The sequence below is a fragment of the Rana temporaria genome, chromosome 3, assembly GCF_905171775.1.
Source record: "Rana temporaria chromosome 3, aRanTem1.1, whole genome shotgun sequence".
In the NCBI taxonomy this organism is placed as follows: domain Eukaryota; kingdom Metazoa; phylum Chordata; class Amphibia; order Anura; family Ranidae; genus Rana; species Rana temporaria.
Genome location: NC_053491.1, coordinates 58997491 through 59014729, shown reverse-complemented (window position 1 = coordinate 59014729; position 17239 = coordinate 58997491). Strand labels below are relative to the sequence as shown.

Here is a 17239-nt window from a genome sequence, read left to right as displayed (position 1 = left end):
CACTAAATATGTACTATACTGCAGGTCAAATTTCACTATATATATATATATATATATATATATATATATATATATATATATATATATATATATATATATATATATATATATATATATATATATATATATATATATATATATATATATATGAGACAGATTAGCAAAATGCAGCAAACAGATCAGTTTATACAAGGAAGTGTTGGGAAGGATATGCATTCAAGTTATTGCAGGTATTTTGTGAGACATTTCTCTTTCTCTGTAGGTAAAATGTTTAAATTGAACCAACAGTAATGTGTCAGTGTATATTTAAAATCGTGACAAAATCTTCTCTCTGGTCTTGATTTGCCTGTGTACTAAGGTGTTGCGTTTTACAGGACAAGATGACAACAATACAGCATAGTTCCCGTAACATTTTGGTTATCTTCTGGAGGTTAAAGCTGTTTTTCTTTATTCTCTTGGGACAAATGCAGCAGTGAAACACATACCAGCTGATCAGAAAGCGCTTCGGTCAAAAATTCCTTATTTTTTTTTTATTTCAGGGCACACAGCAACCAACAGTATATCTTTGCCATTCCACAGTTCTTTTTAAGGGTTATATGACTGCACTGTTGCCTTTAAGTACTTTTTTTTATCTACTGAGTAACAACTTCTTCTTTGTTAGGCAAGCTTGCTGACAACTGCCTGGTTGAGAGAATTCAGTTGGTTGGTCCATTTATCTAAAGCAGTGTATCGTGCTCCTCCTCTCTTCTGGTGGTCCAGTTCCAGGAGTTGGTTTACTTGATCAATTCGCCCATGGATAGTGCTTGAAAACAAAAATAGATGATATTACATTTTCAGAGAATTCAGACATCTAAATCTCAAACCATAAGGGACACTTAAAGCAGAACTAAACCCTCCCATCTATTGCAGCCCAGGAAGTTGCCATCTTGGCCTCCGTTTGGTCTGCAGTTGCCATGGTGTTGTACATGTGATCGGTACTGACAAAAGCCATTTGATGGTTTGACAATTCAGTTGAGGGCACAAGCAAATGTAACATTTCTCATTCAAAGCATTCCTTGAATGTAACATTTTCCACCCCCTAAACCTTGAGGACAGCCTTCCCAGAAGAGTTGAAGCCGTTAAAGCTGCAATGGGTGGGCCAACTCAATATTGAACCCTATGGACTAAAGCCTCGTACTCATGATCGGACTTCAAACAAACTTTTCTGTGGATTTCTGTCCGAAGCGAGTTGGCCGGGCACACCCATAGCATACACATGGCAGGACTTTTCTGCAAACTTTCCCAACATCACATGGTTTTTCTGCTCTTTACCGCCACCCTTTAGTCAACTTCTGCTATTGTTGGTTGATTTTAACATTGGTTCTGGGCATGCGTATTTGTACATTGGACAAATGTCCGATGGATTTCTGTACACACGATAGGACTTTGCACCATAGGACTTTTGTTGCCTAAAAGTTTGTCTGTTTGCAGAGCAAACCTTTGTCCAATAAAAATCGAAAGATTGTCTGATGGAGTGTACACACGGTAGGATTTTTTAAAAACTTGCTAATTTTGAAGTTTTGTTTACTTTAAAAAAAACATTTATTTTTATCACTTTTATGGACATATCAAGGAATGTAAACAGCCCTCGCAATAACAATACAGCATGATAGGTCCTCCTTATGGAAATATCTGTGGTTTTAAAGACTCCAAATCTCTCCTTTACCCCTAAAAGCAAAAGATCAAAAAAAAAATATATATATTTCTTTAACTTTTGCTTCAAGAACAAAAGAAAACATGTTTACATGGTCCAGGAACTGGAAGTGATGTCATGATGTTGCTCTGGTCCTCCAAGGGCATATAGCCATCGCTTATCTCTATGGCCAGACCCTGCCGAAGCCGGAATGCTCAGCGATTGGTAATGTAAGCCTGGAAAGCGGCGGGAGAGGGAGCGCACTTCTACCACCGCTTTTAAGAGGGATCCTGCTGCTGGGATCACTTTAATTTGAAAGCCAGTGTTCTATTGAATACTCCCCGTTGAAAAATGCCTCCGATGGGTCTGCGCGTGCGTGGTACGCAATGTGACTCCAGCTGATAAGTTGATCAGCTGGCTTGAAGTTTTTTTGTCAAAAAGTCCTAATGTGTGTATGGGGCCTAAGATTGGGATGTCAAAGTTCATGTGCATGTAAAAGGCAGGCATCCCAATACAGGGAGTGCAGAATTATTAGGCAAGTTGTATTTTTGAGGATTAATTTTATTATTGAACAACAACCATGTTCTCAATGAACCCAAAAAACTCATTAATATCAAAGCTGAATATTTTTGGAAGTAGTTTTTAGTTTGTTTTTAGTTTTAGCTATTTTAGGGGGATATCTGTGTGTGCAGGTGACTATTACTGTGCAGAATTATTAGGCAACTTAACAAAAAAAAAATATATACCCATTTCAATTATTTATTTTTACCAGTGAAACCAATATAACTTCTCAACATTCACAAATATACATTTCTGACATTCAAAAACAAAACAAAAACAAATCAGTGACCAATATAGCCACCTTTCTTTGCAAGGACACTCAAAAGCCTGCCATCCATGGATTCTGTCAGTGTTTTGATCTGTTCACTATCAACATTGCGTGCAGCAGCAACCACAGCCTCCCAGACACTGTTCAGAGAGGTGTACTGTTTTCCCTCCTCGTAAATCTCACATTTGATGATGGACCACAGGTTCTCAATGGGGTTCAGATCAGGTGAACAAGGAGGCCATGTCATTAGTTTTTCTTCTTTTATACCCTTTCTTGCCAGTCACGCTGTGGAGTACTTGGACGCGTGTGCTGGAGCATTGTCCTGCATGAAAATCATGTTTTTCTTGAAGGATGCAGACTTCTTCCTGTACCACTGCTTGAAGAAGGTGTCTTCCAGAAACTGGCAGTAGGACTGGGAGTTGAGCTTGACTCCATCCTCAACCCGAAAAGGCCCCACAAGCTCATCTTTGATGATACCAGCCCAAACCAGTACTCCACCTCCACCTTGCTGGCGTCTGAGTCGGACTGGAGCTCTCTGCCCTTTACCAATCCAGCCACGGGCCCATCCATCTGGCCCATCAAGACTCACTCTCATTTCATCAGTCCATAAAACCTTAGAAAAATCAGTCTTGAGATATTTCTTGGCCCAGTCTTGATGTTTCAGCTTGTGTGTCTTGTTCAGTGGTGGTCGTCTTTCAGCCTTTCTTACCTTGGCCATGTCTCTGAGTATTGCACACCTTGTGCTTTTGGGCACTCCAGTGATGTTGCAGCTCTGAAATATGGCCAATCTGGTGGCAAGTGGCATCTTGGCAGCTGCACGCTTGACTTTTCTCAGTTCATGGGCAGTTTTTTTGCGCCTTGGTTTTTCCACACGCTTCTTGCGACCCTGTTGACTATTTTGAATGAAACGCTTGATTGTTCGATGATCACGCTTCAGAAGCTTTGCAATTTTAAGAGTGCTGCATCCCTCTGCAAGATATCTCACTATTTTTGACTTTTCTGAGCCTGTCAAGTCCTTCTTTTGACCCATTTTGCCAAAGGAAAGGAAGTTGACTAATAATTATGCACACCTGATATAGGGTGTTGATGTCATTAGACCACACACCTTCTCATTACAGAGATGCACATCACCTAATATGCTTAATTGGTAGTAGGCTTTCGATCCTACACAGCTTGGAGTAAGATAGCATGCATAAAGAGGATGATGTGGTCAAAATACTCATTTGCCTAATAATTCTGCACTCCCTGTACTTTTGGTAATATAGTGTATGCCTATGGCACCTGACTGCAACAAAGAACTCATTAAATACAGGTTACAAAGATCCTTTGCAGACTAGTGGGCAACTCTGCTGGGTAATTTTGTGCATTAACATATTTTCCGCCTAGCATTAGTCTTGTACTACCACCCCGTTCCATTCTACAACTCTGCATTCTTGTTATTATACAAGACCGTCGAAGAGAATGCATAAAGCATTCCTGAAAGTGTGAATCGTTAAGTCTGGGGGTAACACGATTGGAAATCTGTAGCAAATACTTGTTCATGTGTCACATGGATCAAATTATTCACTTGAGGACACTTGAAAAACCTTTCATGCATTATGTAATGTCATTTGTTGATGTTCACATTAATGTTTAGTTTACTTCTCTTTAAATTAAACTCCAATGTGCAACTTTTTGCTTGAGTTTGTGTAACATGATTAAGCTCCCTTTTATTCCTCAGCACCCAGAAGCAGAAGATTTCTATACAGGGTTGGGCGTGGCGATAATTCTTTACATGTCTACTGAGACTCTTACAGGAATTGGAAAGCAGGTGTTTGCATAACTAAGATTCCTTGGATTTGGGGCTCCTGGGAGTATATGAAGTTATGTGAGGTTATCTACAAGAGCTTTGTGCATTACAGTCCCAGTAGTAGTTTATTCTCAACATGCGTTTATTATAAGAATAAAGAGACATATTGGACCGTCCGTTATATTTAACAGCGAACCCGTTTTACTAAAGAAACAGAAAGGAAGATTTAGGCGTTAAAGTTGTTCTAAGAGGTTCAAAGTGCAGCAGTCCCCCCAATACTTACTAGAGCCCCCCATCACGATCCATCGGTATGCACGAGAGCCTCTGCTCTCTGAAGACTCTCACTTGCCATTGGCTCTTGCTGCTGTCAATCACAGCCAGTGAGCCAATGAGAAAAGAGAGGGGCAGAGCCAAGACACAGCTCTGTGTGTGAATGGATACACAGAGCAGCGGCTCGGGAGATCGCTTGCTTTGGTGCCCCCAGGGAAAGCACTTGGCAGAAGAGTGGGTCCTGGAGCGCCAGCAGGGGACCAGGGTGGATATAATTCAATATAAAAAAAAAAAAAATATATATATATATATATATATATATATATATATATATATATATATATATATATATATATATATATATATATATATATATATATATATATATATATATAGATTTTTACCAAATTAATTTTAATAAAATGTTTTTGGAGTTTTACTATTTAAGATACATTATTAATTTAGTTTATTCAGCATGAAATGGAGCTTAGTTATGTAGCATAAGTCTGTAAATTCTGCAATATTTAAATTTTTGGTAAAGTCATTCAATGAATCCAAGCTCTGCAAGCTGAGGATAACAGGCATTGCATTGATTTATTCACACAATTTTACAGTAACCATGAGATAAAACAAAGTTCAGGAATATTCCTTTATCCCATTGTTTTGCAAATCTATGTACACTGCAAACTGTATGATTGAATCGGGTCCGATATCGACTTTTTACTAACCTGACAGCTTATTATTCTAAATAGGAAACGTTCATTTTGTTTGCAAATATTAAAGATTCCAACTATCAGCAAGGAGTCCTTACATTTAAAGAGCACCTGTCATTTCAGATCCATCATGGCAGCGCTTGTTAAGCCCCATACACACGATCAGACTTTGAGAAACTTCAAAATGAGCAAGTTTTAAAAAAAAATCCAACAGTGTGTACGCTCCATCGGACAAACTTTTTCAGTTTTTAATCGGACAAAAGTTCGCTCTGCAAACGGACAAACTTTTCGGCAACAAAAGTCCTACTGTGCAAAGTCCTATCGTGTGTACAGAAATACATCGGAATTTAGTCCAAACACGCATTCCCAGAACCAATGTTAAAATCAACCAACAATAGCAGAAATTGACCAAATGGTGGCAGTAAAGAGCAGAAAAATCACGTGATTTTGGGAAAGTTTGCAGCACAAGTCCTGCTGTGTGTATGCTATGGATGTTCCTGGCCAACGCCCTTCGAACAAAAATCCACGGAAAAGTTTGTTTGAAGTCCTACCGTGTGTATGGGACTTTAGCAGGGATCCACCACGTCCCTCACCTTGTTGTGTCACTGCCGCATTACCAGCCGTCCCATTAATGTGAATGGGACCATCGGTAAGTCAACAGCGGCTCAGAGGAGGAGCCGTTGCGGGACAGAAATAACAGTTGCTCTTTAAAAATTCTGATTTAAAATTGAGTTGATTTAAATCAAGCCTTTGTACTAGTGATTTAAAGCAAATCCACCCTGCAGGGGACCCGAGAAGAAGAGGACTGGGGCTGCTCTGTGCAATGCCATTGCTCAGAGCAGGAAAGTATAGGCATGTTTTTTTTTTTTAATTTCTTTAATATCACTTTAAAAGTAACCAGATTCAAGCTGTCCTTCTAATGTAAGAGAATTGTGACAATGATTTAAAGGGGTTTTGAACTTTATAGAAAACCTCTGTGTCCATAAGTTTGAGGTCAGCAACTCACACTCTGACTGAGTGGTTATAAGGACCACATGAGAGCAGCCCCAAGGCTACCAGCTGATCGAGGTTCAAACTAAAATTGCATGTTTGACACCAAAGCAAAACAATTTTTTTAAATGTTGCGAGTCCATTAAGGTCTCATTTGCACAGGTGCATATAGACCCATACCCCTGTGCAGAGGGTTGTGTTTATTCGCACGGTGGAATGACTGGTGTTCCTTTCACCTAGCCTGTCAAAATCAATGATAGCTGGAGAGACTCGTTAGCTGTAGGAGTCTTCCTGCACATGCTAGTGCCTACAATCGGGCAGCACAGTGGTGTAGTGGTTAGCACTTTCACCTAGAAGCAAAAGGGTCGCTGGTTTGAATTCCGACCACTACACCATCTGCCTGGAGTTTGCATGTTCTCCCTGTGCCTGCGTGGGTTTCCTCCGAGTACTCCAACACTCTAAAGACATGCTGGTAGTTTAATCGGATCCTGTCTAAATTGATCCAAGCGCGTCGGGACCCTTCGGGGTAAGACCACACTATATCAAGATACCTCTCAACTCAACTCATCTGTATTAGGGACAAATGCACAGCTCTGGAGGCATATAATCTGCTGTAGATGTAAACACTGGAATAGGTGGGAAGATTCCTACAGTAGCAGCATCTTGCAGGTGGTAACAGATTTTGACGCAATAGCGGCATTGAACTTCTGTTCCCTAGGTGAATAAATGTGACCATCTGCATGCAAGTACAGGTCTCTGCACCTGTGTGAATAAAGCCTGTGTGTCACTTTCTTTACACAGAGCTGCTTTGCAGATGCCATATTAAATAACTGGCAGGTTTGGGATGGTACAAAGTGCTGGGTGTGTCCAGTGCACCCCTGTGCCTTTAAGGAGGGGTGGGCTCCCTCTAGACTTACCTGCCCTCTATCTATCCATTATTATGCATGTGCTCAAAAATGGACAGAGTTAGGACTGTAGGTATTACGGGGGTGCTGTAAAAAGGTTTTTGCAGCTTAGGCATGTATAATGTGTAATGTCATTTGGTTGTTTGCAGGTTGATTGGCGAATTGAGCTGGGAACTTTCTTTCGTTTTGTTTGACTTGGGTTGGTAAAAACCCCACCAGATTAGCAGTAACAGTTGTTTTTCCCCTTAGATAAGCTAGATAAGCAAAAACAACATGCAACATTTCTATGTGGTGAAACAGAGTGCTATTTTTTGTAATGTTACAACGCAGGATGTGCTAGTAAACACCTGGATCAATACATGGCGGGTATCAGAAGCCATTAATATGAATATCATGCTGAGACACAAATGACAATTACAGAGGAAGAATACATTTAAAATCTATAGTTTGTGAGAGAAAAAAAAGAAAAATAACTTACTTATCCAGTATGCACTGAACAAGCAGACTCTCAACATCTGATACATCTATGTTAAGCTCCTAGAAAACAGAAAAGGGGCAGACATTACTTAGATCATCTCAACAGGTTCATTTTAATGACAAACTATTTATAGACATAGTTGATGTAATACGGAAGTAAAAAAATAAACAACAATTGTGTGAACCTTGGACTAAAAGTGAAAATATTTTACTGACATTTCCTTGTAGCTTTGCATGTTCATCACTTGATCTAGCTTAAAGTGTTTGTAAACCTTGGATAAAAAAAAAAAAAAAAAAAAAAACATACAACATACCTATCCTTACCTACTCTGTGCAATCGTTTTGCATGGAGCAGCCCCAGAGATCCTCTTCTTCTGGGGTCCCCTGCCAGCGCTCAAGGCCCCTCCTCTTCTTTTCATTGGGTGCCCCCAGTGAAAGCTGCTTTTCCTGGAGTTACCTGTACAGGATCGCTCCTGCGTCCATTGCTCCCCCTGCTCCTGAGTCAGGATTTGATTGATAACAACAGGAGACATTGGCTCTTGCTGCTATCAATCTGTCCAATGAGGAGAGAGACAGCGACTGGAGCCACTGTGCTCATCACTGGATCAGATCGGGCCCAGGTAATAAAAAGAGGGGGGTGTCGTCTGTGGGGAGCTGCAGCACAGAAGGTTTAGAATGTATTAAAGTGAAAAAACCTTCAGGCTTTAGAACCACTTATAAAAAATAAAAAAAAACACCATGAGATGACTTGCAGCAGAGATCAGGACCAAGCACATTTAAAGGGGAGGCATTTGGGGTGGATCACTACATTAGTAAGTGTACTCCTGTGACCCATACTGGCCATATTTCTCTTTTAACTAGCTGGTAATCTAGTCTGAAAGGTCAAAAGCACAGGAATCAAGTGACTTTGATGTCACTGGTTATTTATTTAGGAGACTTAACATTTTGTAAGCTATAATTGAGCAGCCCGTCTGACACACACACCCACCAGTGACCATGCAATACAGGTGAAAACACCTAGATAAGTATAAATGTCAAGCACATGACTGCATAAAGCAAAAGCGAACAACAAAGCCTCATATCTCAGCTAAAATAATGAAACCCATATCTTGTATGTTGCAATTTGCAAAGCCATAAAGAGAATGCAGAATGTAGACACCTTGTCATTCTTTTGATGGTTTAATAAGTAACTCTAGGCAGATTGACGCATAGCAATTGCATTCCTATATATACAGTACAAGGAAGCTGTCAATTATATTAACAAATATTGTTTATTTCCTCTTAACAGCACAACTGTTGGCATTCTTTACAATGGAATAAACCGAGGCAAGGCCAAGGCTAGGGTAAGATGGCTATATATATAGCTCATGCAGCATTTAAATCGGATATCTACTTGAAATAATAAATAAAAACGGAAGAGGAACTCACATGTAGGAACATGAAAAGACTCTCCCAACCCAACTAAAAAGCAACTTTGGAACTATCCTTTTTACGCTGGTGAGTATCCTCATAGTTCATTGAACTTCCTGCTGCTTTCAAGTAACTGCCTGCTGTACCATATCAGAGTTATAGGCAGACAGCTATCCTTAGTCTGCAGGAGCCAGACATTGCACCCATCTGCTGATTGCGGGTGCTATGCTCTACAGGCTCTTTAGAAAAAGGAAACTTAAATATATATATATATATTATAATTATATATATATATATATATATATATATATATATATATATATATATATATATATTTTACAAAAACAATTGCATATAGAATTTTTATTTATTTTTTTCAAACCATGAACTTAGCCTTTTAAACGTTAGTAGTATTCTATATCCCTAAAAAAAAAAAAAAAAAAAAAAAGGCTTCACAAATTTATGCCGAATGCATAACAAACTTCTGTGTAAACCAAACCTAAATGCTGCTGCCAAAGACACAAGACTGTTGTTGCCTGGCCTAAACAGGAGACAATGTCATGTCTTACGGGTACTCTGCAGCCGCTACAGACATCCCTTGGATGAGTGGTCTCTAAACTGTGGCCTATGGGCCAAATGTGGCCCTTTGCCTACCTTTATCTTGCCCATGGGGCACTTTTCCTTCTACCAACACCAACAATGGGGCATATTTCCTCCCACTGATACAAATGATGGGGCACTGTTCCTCCTCCTATTGACCACAAGCACTGTCATTTTGTTTTACTTTCATTGCCTACCAAGCCCCAGGCATTTTCTACTCCGACTGGCCACACTCCAGGCCTCCTATAGTCTAAAAGGACAATAAACTGGCCCTTTCTTTGGAAAGTTTGGAGAAAAAAAATCTGATCACTTTTATTGCTGTGACAAGGAATGTAAACATCCCTTGTAATAGGTGGTGGAGGGATCCGGGGTCTAAAAGACCCCAAATCCCTCCTTTGCACTTAAACGTATTAAAAAAACTGCAAAATCTAAATTTTGGAATACTTTGGATTTTTTTTAAATCTGCGCCGTTGACAGCCGAGTAAACAGGAAGCGATGTCGCTTTTGGATTACTACATTGGGACACCCGATCAAAGCCGGCAGATGTGTCGGCTGGTCGCTCGGGTCTCCCGGTGGGATGGGAAACCTGGGCAAAGCGGCGGGGAACGTCCCGCTCCCTGTGAGAATGGCCGAGCGGCTGCATCGGTTGCTATCATCAGAAAGCCAACCGCCAGTTCTAAAACACGGTACTGGGATAAAGCCCGTAGCTACAGGCGTCACTCCGGTACAACCACTTCTTTAAAACAATGTATAGGTACGTTGTTTCGCATGAAGTGGTTAAGGAGCTCCAATCCGGACTGGGTTTATGCAAGAATCTGAATACTCAACCCATTGTATTTAGCTCCACATAAAACCGAGTTGATAGGACTGGAAAACTTGCTTAAAAGCGTGTCAAATGCAAGTGAGAAGGAGGTGAACTGCAGTGCAAGTGAGAAGGAGGTGAACTGCAGGTCAAATGCACTCATCAATAAATTATGAATGTTCTAAGAACTGTTCCAAACTGTCAAATTTATGCTTTTAACTCTAGCATCATCGACACAAGCCCTTATTCTGTCTGAGGGTGAATTAAGGCCCTATGAGTAAAGGGCATAGGCCTCGTTGACCCCATTTGCAGAGACGTCAGTTTTTCTGCACGGGCACAAAAGAAAACAATTGCTCTCTATGTGCCATGTTCACACGACAGCACTGGTATCACGTGCAGATTTTTTTTTCAGCGCAGGAATCTGCAATGTGTATAAAACTCACTGAAATGCACATGACAACCGATGTAAACTTGTGTCTCTGCGAGTGATATCTTTGCATTTTTTTCTGCTTTTCTGCACATATGGTGTAAATGGGGCCTAGAGTGACCACTCTCCCGAGTGTTTTTTCTCCCCAATCAAATATCTTGGGTTTTCCACCTCAGCTCCCGGGGCTAGTGAATTGTTCGGCCGGCCTGCAGCTATCATCGCTCTATTTCAGACTCATAGCTATATTGTAAGTAAAAGTGGATATTTTCCATACTTTTTCTCCCCTCTTACATTAAGACAGATTATTTATATGTACAACTTATTTATTATAGATATATATCAAGCATCTGCTCCTGATGAGTGGAGGTCATCCACGAAACGAGTCGAGCTATGTTGATACAACCATCATGTTTACAGTCAGGATCATTCCATCAAATTTTATTCTGTTTTATTGCAATACGTTGGAACAATAATGCACTATATATATATATATATATATATATATATATATATATATATATATATATATATTGTGTGATACATGGCTTATGTGTCTGACATTATTATGATGGATTATTATGCCATCTTATTATAATGTTTTGGTTGTACACATCATATATGGAATACATTTTTATTCTATTATACTCTTTATGTGCATTGTATTGAAATTTAGTAATTACAGTTATACAACAAACTCATACAAAGTCCCAAACCTCTTTTGTTTGCCCCCTTATCCTGCTCTTCTATTCACTTGCAGCAGAAAAGGACAAGAAGCCATGTCTAAACTCTAAGGCCGGCCATAAATGTTTTTTTGAAACTCGTCCAGTTTAGCAGGAACTGGCCCAGATTCGAACCATGTATGGGCAGGACGAATGTACCAAAGTTAATCGATCAATCCATTTCTACTCTTTAAAATTGTCTTGCTACTATAATAATAATAAAAAAAAAAAAAAAAAAATATCTGTAGCTAAGCCACATCAACCATTCTATTTCATTTATTCCAACTCAAACATGCTGACCAAAAGGAAAATAATAAAATGGGGATAACAAAAGGGTATATAATGCTGAGATTTTCAAGCCAATGTAATACCACCTGAACATCTCTAACACAAAAAGTTTGTGTAATAAAGCCAAGTAAATGAAAGCACTTACCTTTGAAATAAAAGGAATATGTATTCTGGTGTAAGGCTTAATTAATTTTATAAGCACTTGTGTTCTGATGTTCCTTAAAAGCTCTGCAAAACAACAACAAAAAAAATGCATTGACGAAGAACACCAATGTAAAGCTTTGTAAACAAAGATGGTACTTCTTACGATGAAAGAGTTAATGGAATCTGTGGAAAACCATTATTCAGTAGAGAGGTACCTTTAGCAATTTACAAAAATACATTCACGAGTCAAATAATTACAGATACCAGAGGGTTATACCATTAATTACAACAGACACATTTTACAGTAAAACCAGGTAGGGAAAAAAAAAAAAAAAGGACTTTGTATATTGAAAAGGCTAAAGTTTTTTTGACCTTAAAGCGATTATAAAGTCAGTATAAGTAAAAATAACAAACATGTTATACTTAACTGCGCTATGCAGTTGGTTTTGCACAGAGCAGCCCAGATCCTCCTCTTCTTGGGTCCCTCTTCGCTGCCCATCCCTCCTGCTGCAGCTCGGTGTGTCCATTCAGAAACAGAGCTGGGGTTAGGCCCTGCCGCCTCCCCCAATTGGCTTACTATGATTGACATCAGCGGGAACCAATGGCACTGCTGCTGTGTCTCAGCCAATCAGGAGGGAGAGTCGTGGATGGCCGAGGGACTCGTGGACATCGCTGGATAGAAATGGGGCTCAGGTAGGTATTAGAGGGTGCTGGCTGCACACAGAAGGCTTATCTTTATGCAAAGAATGCATTAAGATAAAAAAAAAAAAACTTCTGACTTTACAATTCCTTTAATACAACCTCTTCATTAAAGTAAAAAAACTTTTTTGTGAAGCAACCCCCTGCCCCCCATTAAATACTAACGAGACTGATCTCGATCCGGCCCTGCACCTCAGGAGCAGTTTGGGGTTACTTAAAAGAAAACATACATACTCACATCTATGCTGCAGCAGCCATGTAATGCTGCAGTTGTCCCCCACTGGCTCCAAGACTGATAACTAAGCAATCACATGACCACCGATTGCTCAGTTCTCAGCCTCATCAGAATAGAGAGAGGTGACTGTCAGGCTCCATTCACACCAATGTGTTTTTTGATGCATTTTGAAATGCATGGTTTCCTATGGAACATGTTCACATCAATGCTTTTTTGAGCCTCAGCGTTTTTGGAAAGGGTTAGGGACTTCTTTTCCCCGCAAAAAGCAGAATTTTGCATGTAATAGAATTCAATGGACCCGCATTCAAAGCGTGAGTACCGCGTTTTTACCATGATTTGCGTTTTTTTTTTAACCTGTTTATAGCTGGTTGTTAAAGGATTTGTAAAAAAATTAAAAATAATAATAATAAAAAGAAAAAAACGCGGTAAAATTGCTGTAAAAACGTAGCAGGCACCGCATAAAACGCTCAAAAGAAACATGCATAGGTGTGAATCGAGCCTCAGTCAACGTTCTCCGCTTTGACCTTCCAGTGCTCACTGGAGTCTAGAGCTGTAGGATGGGGGGGGGGGGGGGTGTGGGCCTTGGGCTCTCCATCGCGCATGAAGAGCCGGAGCCAACCTTCAATCTGGCAGTGGATCCCAACAATATGGTCAGGATACATCCAAAGCCTGGACCGACTCTGTGACATGAGCTGACAGCAGTCTTTAGCTCGCTGTCGGCTGATTCTGGATCACAGGTGATCACAAGCAAATGCACTTCTGTGACCAACAGGAGAAAAGTATGGTCAAAAAACCTTTGGCCATATCTCTCTTTTAATGTGAGGCCTTGCCAATGCATGGCAAAACAAGAGGTTAACTTTAAAAGTTGGACCCACTACCAACACATATTCATTTTTCCTCACACTCCACTTGGCTACCTGGAGCGAATAAAATACTCTGCTCTTCCAGTTATAGGGGACAATTTGACAACAAGCACTGGTAATAAGTAATTGGCCAACTGGCTACTCAGACACCCGGCTATTTTACATGGGGAGAGACTGATCAGCCTTGTGCAGAGAGTAGTGCCGACTTCATGTCAGGGTCGTTATTCACATCATTATATCAGCGCAAATCCTTTGGCGAGGCGTCCTCTGGAGACCCACAACAAATTTACAGGAAATGAGTTGAAGAATGCTGGGCAGCACTCAATGAAGAAGAAAATAGGCAGATGAATTTGAGGAGGACAGTGCTAGAGAATAGGCGAGTATTGCAATCGTGAACGGTTTACTTGTTTTTAAGCTGAACGGGGCACCAATTTATTTGTAAATTGTTTAAAGTGTAGTTGGGTTTAGAAAAGCTTGGCATTCAGCAGTTACGAGGACAAAACTCAAAGAATGCAGCAATCCTTTAGTTTTTACTGCACAACAGATATAGACCAGATCTCCCTCTATTGGGCATACTTATCATTTACAACAACACAACATACAGATTCACAGTTACAAAACACACACTTCATTGCATTGTAAGGTTTAGGTACCTTCAATGTGTTCCCTTATGAAGGGATCATCCATGATGTTGCTGTGATTTGTTTTCAGAATCTTCTCAAACTCAGTGATGTCATTATTCTGATAGGCACTTTATTAAAAGACAGAACAGACAGATTTGTTAATTAAGAATAAAATGATTGGATTAAGATCAGGAAAGGTTCTTCAGAGTCATTTTCTGACTGTCTTGAGGCCTACTCAACCCCCCTCTCCTCTTCACTATGCAGGTACCTTGTTTTGACAGGAAGTTCTCCTTTCCACCTCCTACCCACAGTCTTCCAGGACACATTACAGGTCCCAGAAGATTGCAGGACCATTCACAATGTGCAGCATGTCTTACGCATATGCAGTGGGCACCTGGTTGCGAAGCCACAAGCTGTCACAGCAAGGTGCCCACAATTGGGAATGCCGGCCCAGGGATAGAAGATCGAGTAAAGGAACGCCTCGGGTGGGCACATCACAGGATCGCGGGACAGGCGAACGTGTGCTTATTTCAGTTTTTGTAACTGCTGACCTTAAGACCCCTTTCACACTGGGGCACTTTTCAGGCATTTTAGCACTAAAAACAGCACCTGTAAAGCGCCTCTCAAGCCATCCCAGTGTGAAAGCCCGAGTGCTTTCACACTGGGGCAGTGCGCTCACAGGATAAAAAAATAAATAAAAGTCCTGCAAGCAGCATCTTTTGGGGCGATGTGGGAGCGGTGTATACACTGCTCCCAAAACGCCCTGCACATTGAAATGAATGGGCAGTGCTGCTGAAGCACCTGCAAAGCGATTTTACAGCTCCGCAAAATGGGCGCTATTAACTCTTTCTTCGGCTGGTAGCGCGGGTTAGAAGTGCCCCACTAGCGGCCAAAAGGAGCTGATATAACATTAGTAAAGTGCAGCTAAAACTAGCGGCGCTTTACCACCAACGCCTGGAGCGCCCCAGTGTGAAAGGGGTCTTAATAAATACAAAAATTATTGGATCTTCACAGTACACACAAGGCCCTGGGACAGTGATAATGCACAGTAAATGCAGAAAGTATAGAACATATACTACTTTTCTTCTTCTTAGCTGTTCTGACATCTGTCACAGGTACCCAAACAGACTAGAATCAAGGATTCACAGAGCCTGATATTTCCCCGTTATCTTATTCAAATGTAACAAATGGGGCGGAAAAAAAAACTACAGTAAACAGCACCTCTGAAAGGTTGGCATGATTATATAAAACGTGCAAATGCATGGTGCCACAAGTCCAACATTTTTTGTATAGCACGTGTCAGTTCACAGCAAAGCATTCCCTGATTGGATATGGTGGAGTATGGATATCATTGCATCTTCACCTTTTCCAATCACAGAACGCCTTGTATTAAAAAGAGGAAGTAAATCGCTGCCTTTTTTTCCCCCTGACCTGAAAAGTATAGGCATAATGTGCTAGTATGCATCACATACTAGCACATTATGTGAAACTTGCCTGCAATCGAAACCCTCATTGTAATGGCTGGAGGCCGCATCCATTTTCAACTATCTTCCTTCCGCATTCATGCGGGCGGGAGCCGCTGACATGGCACAGGTCTCTGAAGAAATGGCACGGGTGGCTGCTCCTTCAGAGCGCATGCACCCAATGACGCCATCGGTGCACGTTTAGGAGATATTTACAGTAAGACTTATAGGCTTACCTATAAATACAAATCGATGGAAGTTTATGTCCACTTTAATTCAGAAAATGCAAAGCATTCTCTGAATGGTGTCAGTGTTGAACGGCTGACCTCCAGTATTCACAAAGTATCCGGCTGGCCGCTTGGCATGGGACCCGGAAGCAAGTGGAGATCACCGACTTAGTGGTGTCTACTTCCCAAGGTATGGTATATATGCATAGTTACACTGGTTCGAGCGGAACCAAAGTAACTTTGTTAAAGTATACCAAGCCTGGAATAATTCAAGAAGAAATATGAATAAATTACTATAGGTCAAAAAAAATGTCCTACTTTAGGCTTTCTTCACACCTGTGGATGAGAGGTAACAGGCGGGCGAGTTACTGTTTTACCATCCCATGAGTCACATCAAGTTAAGGTAACATGGCCAGCAGCCAAGTAAGTACATATTGTGGGGCAGAAAAACGTATACAACCTGTTGCGTTTGCTGGATAGTACCACGAACAACCCATTCAAGTTAATAGGACTGTGCCACAACAAAGCGTTGCATTCAGGAGGCAACATTTTGCCTCCAAGCAGCATGTCAGAATGTTTTTGAAAAGCGATCCAACATCGCCATACGTAAAAACAAGCTCTTAAGAAGGATTCATTGCTTTAAGCTGACATATTGATAGATGAATAGCATTTCATGACACTTACATCATTACAGATGAGTGTTTATCTGAAAAAAAACTGCTTTAAACCTTGAATGTGTGAAAGGTTAAGAATAGTGGCTTTTCGATTATAACTTACCTTACTAAATTTGTCATTGCTAGAATTTCTGGATCATTTTTGTAAGGTTTCGCCTAGAAGGTAAAACAACATTTTAATAAACCAAACAGACAACGTCAGTAGATCTACAAAATCTACAGAGGCATCCATACCTCCTGAGAGTCGAATGGGTTTATTCCAGACTTCATGAGCATGTTAGCTAGGACCAGGTATTTCAAACACGTTGTTCTCCTCGGGCTCCCAGATTCATCATAGTTTTTAAATGCTTCGAAGAAATCTGTGTGAGCTTTTTCAAACTCTCCTTCCCTTAAGTGCATCTTTCCTCCACATTCTGAAAT

General features: G+C 40.5%; 1 protein-coding gene across 4 annotated transcripts in view; it reads right to left on the bottom strand.

Annotated features, from left to right (window-relative positions):
- Positions 1-260: 260 nt before the first annotated feature.
- The window catches only part of COPS2 (COP9 signalosome subunit 2), a 60125-nt gene continuing 43146 nt past the window's right edge, over positions 261-17239 (bottom strand). For all 4 annotated transcript variants that reach the window (XM_040342640.1, XM_040342643.1, XM_040342642.1 and 1 more), the window contains 6 exons: positions 17054-17232; positions 16923-16975; positions 14486-14583; positions 12037-12119; positions 7647-7705; positions 261-802 (listed from right to left, as the gene is read on the bottom strand). In XM_040342640.1, the coding sequence (XP_040198574.1) occupies positions 658-802; positions 7647-7705; positions 12037-12119; positions 14486-14583; positions 16923-16975; positions 17054-17232 (617 nt within the window). In that variant the 3' untranslated portion in view covers positions 261-657. The remainder of the gene's footprint in view (positions 803-7646; positions 7706-12036; positions 12120-14485; positions 14584-16922; positions 16976-17053; positions 17233-17239) is intronic.